The sequence below is a fragment of the Aristolochia californica genome, unplaced genomic scaffold, assembly GCF_029961685.1.
Source record: "Aristolochia californica isolate CCGP_79_NKW_82.1479 unplaced genomic scaffold, dmAriCali1.0.hap1 SCAF_1, whole genome shotgun sequence".
Classification (NCBI taxonomy): domain Eukaryota; kingdom Viridiplantae; phylum Streptophyta; class Magnoliopsida; order Piperales; family Aristolochiaceae; genus Aristolochia; species Aristolochia californica.
The window spans coordinates 52,847,337-52,856,356 of record NW_027181770.1 but is presented as its reverse complement, the minus strand read 5'-3'; the positions used below and the strand labels follow the sequence as shown (position 1 = coordinate 52,856,356).

The following is a 9,020-nucleotide window of genomic DNA, read 5'->3' as shown; positions in this document are numbered from 1 at the left end:
AGGAGAAAGAGTGCTCACGTTGAGAAAGAAAAAGGAATGATTAGGGTTGTGTTTGGATGTTTAATACTCCCCCTTAAGCTTTATATATAGTTGTTAATGATACAATAATTATAAGTATATCCTTCATCTTAATAGGTGTGAATAAGAGACAAATATCATAGTTATTACATCAATGACACTGAAGCTTGACCATATGTTCTAACACTCCCCCTCAAGTTGGTGGTGAAAAGGCATCATATATTCCCAACTTGGTGCATACAATGGAAAGAACTTTTGAGTTGACTGACTTTGTAAGTATATTAGCAAGTTGTTTAAAAGACGAAACATGCTTGAGACATATAATACCTACTTGTAGCTTTTCTCTAACAAAGTGATAGTCCACTTCAATATTCTTAGTTCTCTCATGAAAGACCGAGTTAGAGGCAATATGGATTGCAACTTGATTATCATAGTGGAGTTCCATTGGGCTGCCTTTGTTGAATCCCAACTTTGTTAGGAGTGATTTAATCCATAGGAGCTCACTTACCGCATTTGTCATAGCTCTATATTCTGTTTCGACACTGGATCTTTGCAACTGCATTTTGTTTTTTACTTTTCCATGTCACCAGTTGCCTCCAACTAAAGTATAATACCCTGAGGTGGATTTTTGTATCAACTGGAGATCCAGCCCAATATGCGTCAACAAAGGTTTTAATCTTGAGACTTTTTCAAATATCTAAGAATCCTCTCCAATGACTACCAATGAGAAATTTGGGGTCTATGCATGTATTGACTGACCACACTATCCGCAAAAGAAATATCTTAGTCTAGTCACAATAAGATAAATCAACTTCCCAAGTAATCTTTGATATTTGCCCACATCAATATCTTCTCCATATCTAACACGTAATTTTGTATTTGTGTCCGTGGGGGTGTCGCAGGACGACATCCTATCATTCTTGTGTCTCTGAGCAAGTCAAGTACATATTTCCTTTGTGATAGAATAATGTCATACCTGGACTAAATGACTTCAATACCAAAGAAGTATTTTAGGAGTCTCAAGTATTTCATCTTGAATTCACTGCATATCTTGAGTTTAACTTGATTAATGTTGTCAGTATCACTACCTGTCAAAATAATATCATCTATATACACAATAAGTAGCACCACACCTTTATTAATGTGTTTGACAAATACATAGTCATCCGTAGAGTACCTCATGAACCCAAATCAGAGCATAACTTAACTAAACTTATCAAACCAAGCTCGTGGAGATTGCTTCAAGCCATATAAAGATTTTTTGTAAGCGGCATACCAATTCCCCCTCAACCACATATCCAGATGGTTGCTTTATATAGATTTCCTCCTTAATATCACCATGGTGAAAGGTGTTTTTCACATCTAGTTGAAAAATAGACCACCTAGAGTTAGCAATAAGACAAATTAAAAGGCATATCGGGTTAAGCTTGGCAACAGGTGAGAATGTTTCCTCATTGTCAACATCGTAACACTGGCTGTAGCCTTTGGCCACAAGTTGGGTTGTAAGGTCGGCCAAAGAACCATCTGGGTTATGCTTCACAGTAAAAATCCACTTGCAGCCCACCAGCTGTTTATTAGAGGGAAGTGGAACAAGTTGCCAAGTTTGATTCTCGTAGAGGGCACTCATCTCTTTGCCCTTTGCCATCTCATTGACGTGGGAAAGGTATTTACCTTCATCCCCTTTAAGATGTCTTTCAACAATCTCCAAGGACATAATATTTTTTTAAGATACATCCTTTTATTCCTCAAAAGATGTTCCTTTGGGTCTTTCATATGTTCTAGTGTCTCTAAAACTTGTTGTGCTCCTTTATGCGGATCTCTTTCAGCCCCTTGAAGCATCGACCGATACCACACCTGTGGAATTTACGGATCTTTCTGAGGTAATTTTATCTTCCCCTCTTGTATTTGGTCACTATTTGATACTCGTCTTATAGCTCTTCGAAATAACCTAGGATTTAGACTAGGCCCTCTATGCTGATCTTATATCAAATTTTGTTTCTCACCATCATTTATCCTCTTATTTCTATCAATTTCTTGCATTTATCTCTTTTGTATATGTCTCATAGTCATATCAAGAGGCTCTGAGATATCAAGAATGTAAGGCGAAAATGGAAGAAGAAAGGAATGCCATATATGAAAATCAAACTTAGGCCTTGGTTCCACTTCCTCCCGGAAAGAAACCTATGGGTTGTAAATGGGTTTTTACTATTAAGCACAATCTAAATTGTTTTGTGGCTCATCTCAAGGCCCGTCTAGTTGCAAAGGGGTATACTCAATATTATAGAGTTGATTATAATATTATAGAGTTGATTATAAGAAAACTTTCTCCCCGGTGGCCAAGTAATTAGAAGATGGACTCAAGCCCACACAACAAAGGAAAGCCCACACGTCCAAGAGAGGTGGAAGATGGGCTTAAGCCCATAAGACCAAAGAAGGCCCACATATCCAAGAGAGGTGGCATGATGGTAAATAAAGAGTCATCTCATAAATATGTCTGATGTAATTAGTTTAAGTTTTAGGGGCATCATTATAATATTATAATTTTATTCATCTATATATAGAGCTTCATGGGGAGGGACATAAGTCCATAACCTCATTTTTCCTCTTGTTTTCTCCCCAACATGCCTTCTCACCTTTTCTCTATAAACTAATCCAAGGAGTCCTGAAAATCAACATGGTATTGGAACATTGATTTTCAGAACTCATAGCTAGGAGTTTTTTTAACCAGTTTTTGCTTCTTCTCTTCCTTCTCTCTCTTCTACTATGAACTCATTTTTTTCTTCTTCAGAGACATTTAGTCATCTTATTGTTAATAGCTATAGTTTTGTTCTCTTCCTAGTCCAATACATATTTTATTGTTTACAGAGACGAAGATCTCCCCTCCGACTATGCCAGCAATTCAAAAGGCTTGGAGAAACCAAACATTTCGATTTTTGCATGGAATGCCTAAAAGCTGATCCTTGCAGTATGTAGGCCAACGTCTTCAAACTCATTAGCATTCTTCTTAGCTAAGCAATCGCCTTCACCAACAACAGAAAAAGACCTATCTTCACAGCTGCAAAACATCGTTGTGAACAAGACTGTGAAACGAGCGCTCACCAACTACGAGTCAAGCTTCGCACAAGCAACCCTGCTGGTTCAGACCTCAAATGAGTTCTTCAGGGACATGGATTTCTCCAAGGGTTGGCATAACATCGATGGGGCAAGAATGCTCGGTTATGATGGCTGCTTTGGTGGTTTGGGTATAGACGACGATGTCTCGTTGAAGCTGCTTAAAGAGTTGAAGAGGTTCGGAGATCTTTGCCAAGAGGCCATAATTATCTTTGATTGTGCTAGTGGTAGTCGAGTCCCATGCATTGATTAATCAATTACTTCTTCGGTGTTTCAATGTCTGACGTTAATGGCCTTTCCTTTGCTATTTATTTTTGTCTCTACTTATTTTTGGCATCTTTGAATCGTCGACGAGGAAGTCGCACTGACCACCAGACAAAGACTAGTCGACTCTCTCTGTTTCCCATTGAGTTAGCTAAAGTCACTGCCTCTCTATTTTAAAAAAATTCCTTTGTTGCCTCTCTGAGAATTATTCATGGTAAGTTTTCGGAAGATAAGTTTTTGTTTCTGATTCTCTGAGAATTATTCATGGTAATTTTTCGGAAGATAAGTTTTTGTTTCTGCTTCTTCGGGATTTTCTACTATCTTCGAAAAGTTCTTGTTAGCTAGCTTTGCATTGCATTGTAGTTTTTCCAAAGTTGTTGTCTCTCTACTGGTTCTCCTGAGAGCTAAAAGATTTCCAGTCAACATGTTCTATATTCGATTGATTTATTATCAGAAAGTTCTCGGGATTAATCTTTTGTGTTGAGACTGGAATAGTTGATCCTTTGCTAGTAGCTAGATAAAATATCTGCAAAGAGGAGTCTTCCGTCTATCCTAACTGCATAATCTTTGGTGTGTCGTAATCTTCATTGATGTATTTTGGAAATTCCTCTAGTGGTCGCTTCGTTGGCGTTTTCCTTCTTTGGCTCGTCATGACCATCACCAGAGAAGACGACTCTGTTGTGTTTTTGTTTATGCTCGCTGGAGAGACGAGATGTTCTGTTATTGCCAGGTATGGTTTAATCTACCATGGTTCTACCGAGCCAACTCAGACTCGATCCACTTGCTCTTTGACTCTATATACGGTATGGGTCCCGAGTTTTCTACTGATTCCTCCCGCGACTCGATTATATTGATCTTGTACCTAACTCGGCTTGACTCGGTGCCTAATCTCTAGCTGGAGTATTATCATGATTTTTTGGCAGCTTATTACTTAGTTCAACTTCTTATTTAGTGTACAACTTTCTGATGAACTCTTTGCGGATTATTTCATGTCCTTATTAAGGACTTTCATTATTTGGTACGTGTTATTTGGGCCCCAAGACCATTTTTCGTTGTTACTATTATGTATCTCTAACTGAGACACTATTATTGAAGGACTTCTCGGTTGTTGACTACTGTCAACATGGGTTATTTTGATGAAAAAAATAAAGCACATTGTGGCCCCAACATATTATCTTTCAGTGATTCCCCATTACCCTCTTATTATTTGTTAAATTCACTTTTGAGTAATGCCTATAGAACCACTACCTATAAAGGATAAGAGTGTGCCCAACATCCAATGTGAGTCAAGTCTATTATTTACCCAAGAGATTTTTAGCTACCTTTAGAGCGTGAATAGATTTTGTGCCCCACAATTGGGCTACTTTTTAGCCTTTGAAATTGAGCGAAGAGTATTTCAGACTATGACCATTTGACTGGAGTATCGAGCTTTGTCATACGACTAGGAGTGATTTTTCTTCTCCCACTCTTATATTATGCCAATTGGGACTCTTGGTAAAGAACAAAGAGATCACCAGCTTGAGGGGAAGTGTTGGAAGATATAATGAACTACTATTTTATATGGGAATATCTTATCCACCATTTGCAACAAGTTGGGCGCAAACCCACACAACCAAAGAAGACCCACATGTCTAAGAGAGGTGGTATGATGGTAAATAAAGAGTCATCTCATAAAGATGACACTGATGTAATTAGTTTAAGTTTCAAAGGCATAATTGTAAAGTAGTGTTATTCATCTATAAATAGAGCTTTAGGGTGAGGTTTAGGACACATGTCCATAACCTTATTCTTCATCTTGTTTTCTCCCCAACATTTTTTCTCTTCATTTCTCTATGAGTTAATCCATGCAGTCCTAAAAATCAATACAAGTTAATTTTAGTAAGAATCTTATTATCATTCGTTGAAAATTCCTCTTGGTTGGTATATCAATCAGATATGAAGAATGTCTTTTTAAATGGTGATATTAAGGAAGAAATCTTGTACATCAACCACCTAGCTTTATGGTTGAAGGGCAGTCGGTATGCAAATTGAATAAATCTTTATATGGCTTTAAAAATTCTCCCCATGCTTGGTTTGACAAAGTTATCCAAGCAATATTGCGGTTTGGATTCAACAAGTGCTTAGTAGATTGTTCTATCTTTGTCAAGGATACCTTAAATGGAAGAGTATTATTAGTGATTTATGTAGGCAATATTGTCTCAACTAGTAATGATGCAAATAGTATAAAAGAAGTAAGAAAGAAGATATACACGAAATTCAAAAAAAAAAACTCTTGGACTTTTGAAATATTTATTGGGTATTGAGGTATTTCAATCAAAATATGAGATCATCTTATCTCAGAGGAGATATGTTCATTATCTACTTGAGGACATAGGGATGATGGGATGTCGACCAACAGATACTCCAATGGATGCTAACACAAAGTTATGTGCTAACTCTGGTGAAAATATTGATAGAGGTAAATATCATAAACTTATGAAAAAACTTATCTACCTCACACTAGCCAAACCAGAAATATCATATCCACTAAGTGTGGTTAATTAATATATGCATAAACTACAACTTACCCATTGGCAAGCTCTGGAGAGGAACCTTAGGTATTTAAAAGGAGCTCCAGGGAAATGACTTATTTATAAAAATCATGGTCACTTCAACATTGAAGGATTTTCACATACATATTGGGCAGGATCACTTGATGACAATAAATCCACTTTTAATTTGAAATAGTTAGTTTAATTTGAGTACAACAAGTGGGAGATGTGGTTTCTCCTTCGATTTGTATAAAAGTGGAAATCATGGCTTCCTTATTTAATTGCACCATGTCCCTAGTGACAACGAAAAACAGATTTTTCTTAAGTTTGGCACATCCACTCTGGTAGAGGACTTTGAAGTAGAAGGAGATTAAGAGATACAAGTAAATATCGTTCCAAATTCAGGGAATAGAGATGAGATATTCCAATATAGAATTAATTGTAGAATTGAAGACTGAGTTGTAGATCTTAAAATATTAGACTTGTAGTTGTAAATTACAGCAACAATGCACATAAGTCATAATAGGTCCCAAGTTCATCTCCTCCCTGCCTCTTAGACTGCTCTTTAATGGGTTTGTCTAGGATATATGAAATTCCATATTTGCATTACTAGTCAAGATAATAGATACAATAAAGTAAGATTCAGTTAAAAATCCTCTTCTAAAGCATCTTTTCAAACCACCCAGGGCCATGCAATGAGGATGTCAAAAGACATCTGGGCAGACGCGTGAAAGAAGAATGAAATCACAAGCATCTTTCCCATCGATCGAAGCCAACAAGCAGATCTACCCATTTGCTGTTGCTGATGCGGTCAAGGAGAAGATTTCATATTAGCTTCTTGATTCAGGATTTTTTTCCAAGTGCTGGGCTTACTCGCATTGACCGTCCCTCTAGTTCCTAGAAACAAAATAACAAACATCATGTCTGCATCTGTGAGTTTCTGCAAGAAACGAGGATAGAGTTTTACCACTCCATTGAGATATTGAAGAGCAGCATCCATTTCTTCTTGGATGGAGTAGCAAACAAAACCATACCCACGAGATCTCCCGGTCTCTCCATCATATAAAACCCGAGCTCCGACCACATTTCCATACTCTCGGAAGACTTCGGTGAGACTGTCCGAGGTGACAGACCAGGAGAGATTGCCCACGAATATCTTGAACTCGGTTTCAGGGTACAGAGGTACTTTGGGCTTAGGTTTGTCTGAAAAGTTTACCCTCAGGGTTCGACCCCCACATTCCTGTAACAAAATGAATTCTAGTCGAAAGTCCAAACTGGTAACTTTTCAGTAATGGAGAAAGTACTTACACTTCCATTGAGATTCTCAATGACTGCATTACAGTCTTCCATGCTGCTCATAGTAACGAAGGCAAATCCTCTGCTCTTCCCGGTGTCTCTGTCGTAGAGTACCTGAGTTAAGTGTAAGTTTTGATTATAAACGACAGTCTTATTTTGCCATTCTTGTTTCCATGGTGGACTCTAAATCCAGTCATCGGAGTTCTCAACTCGGTGGAACTTGACTTCTGCAAAAATTCTTATTCAACTTTTTTCACTTTCTACAGCAACACATTCCAGACATCTAGTAGGAAAAAAATTGATATTCACAAAAGAAGAAAGAATTATTCTATATTCACAAAATGGTTTCTCGTTCTGTGACAGAAATCGAATCTGGTCATTAGTTTATGATGCTGCTGCAAATTGATAGCCCAGTAATCCGATTAAACTATCTACCCTTTCCTCATCCAGAACCAATTTATAAAATTTTCTTCAGAAAGAATTATATCAACGGGAATGGCAAAAAGAAATAAACAGATAGATTTTACCTCCACCATTTCTGGGCTACCATAATCTTGAATAATTGCAGCTAGTTGAGCACTATCGACATTGTACGGCAAATTACCAAAATAAAGCTTCGTATGTACGGTAGGAGCACCCTCCACTTCTCCTTCACTCACTTCCTTTTTCTCTTCTTCAATAGATTCTGTCTCGGTGGCTTCCACCTCCTCTTGCGCCACAGCAGCGGCGATACGCGGCAAGCGCCACTTGTGAGAAGTGACACTGATCGATCGAAGGTCTATAGGGAGTGAATAAGCTATAGTAGTTGACAGTGGCAATTTCGGGAGACATGTAAGATGAAGAACAGTATCACAAGGTCCGAGCTTGGACGGGAAGCAACGGGTGCTGGTGGTGGCCGAGAAACAAGATCCGGTGGCCGTGGCTGCTGCCATTGTGGCAGGAGTTTGGACGGCAGATGAAATCGAAGCTTTGGTGGTTGGTTTATCACTCCTATATGTACAGGCGAGGATTGGCCCATGTTATCAGAGTGACGTGGCTGTCTGTAATCCAATGAGAGCAGAAAAGATCAACGAAGATAAGATTAGATTTTCCACGTCGGAAAATTATTTGGTACTTCTCATCCACGACTACCGTAGGAGAGTTGCCCTCACTCATCTTACTAAATCTCAACCGTCGGAAAAGAATTTGATCAATATTATTCTTAAAAATAGTTAATAGTTAATGAAAAAGTGAATATGATCATTATCTTATTGTTACTGAGTAGTTTTTAAATAATAATAATCAAAATTTTATTTTATTTTCTATATGTTCCAAGCAGACCCTAAAACTCCACGAAGAGATTTCTTGTTACTAAGGTTCATGCATGGTAACGTCCGAATTGAACCATAGCTAGATAAGATGAATTTGTGGCTCACATCTTCGATCTTATTGCCTTCAAACTAAAAATGGTTTGAACTGTGGAAATTTTGTTATAGACAAACAAATTGATGACATCTGTGTAGTAAGCGGCTATGTTAAATATTTACTAATCCTCAATAGATGTGCATAAATGTCTAAATGATTTTAAAAACAACCTTCTCTAAAATGAAATGATAATCGAGTTCAATATACTTTAAGCGATAAAGTAATACCAAATTGACTGTCATTACTGCGGCATTATAGATTTGCCTTGACAACAAGAATGGAGTACAAAAGTTTGGCAAAACCGTACTAACTCTATGATATTCTACCTCAATTATTGACTTTGCTATTATCAATTGTTTTTTGGTCTTTCATGAAATCAAGCTATTCCCAATAAAA

The 9,020-nt window shown here is 37.5% G+C and overlaps 1 protein-coding gene across 1 annotated transcript; it reads right to left on the bottom strand.

The window, feature by feature from the left end:
- Positions 1 to 6,379: 6,379 nt before the first annotated feature.
- On the bottom strand, positions 6,380 to 8,167 carry LOC137960175 (28 kDa ribonucleoprotein, chloroplastic). Its single transcript, XM_068807693.1, has 4 exons — positions 7,748 to 8,167; positions 7,233 to 7,334; positions 6,892 to 7,164; positions 6,380 to 6,821 (listed from the first exon to the last, which is right to left on the bottom strand). The coding sequence occupies exons 1-4, from the start codon at positions 8,150 to 8,152 to the stop codon at positions 6,768 to 6,770; spliced, it is 834 nt and encodes a 277-aa protein (XP_068663794.1). The 5' UTR covers positions 8,153 to 8,167; the 3' UTR covers positions 6,380 to 6,767.
- Positions 8,168 to 9,020: the final 853 nt, after the last annotated feature.

Coding starts and splice junctions, on each gene's coding strand:
- LOC137960175 (XM_068807693.1), bottom strand. CDS start 8,152: ATGGCAGCAGCCACGGCCACCGGATCTTGTTTCTCGGCCACCACCAGC. Junction 7,335..7,747: donor GTAGCCCAGAAATGGTGGAG/GTAAAATCTATC, acceptor CACTTAACTCAG/GTACTCTACGACAGAGACAC. Junction 7,165..7,232: donor TTGAGAATCTCAATGGAAGT/GTAAGTACTTTC, acceptor ATTTTGTTACAG/GAATGTGGGGGTCGAACCCT.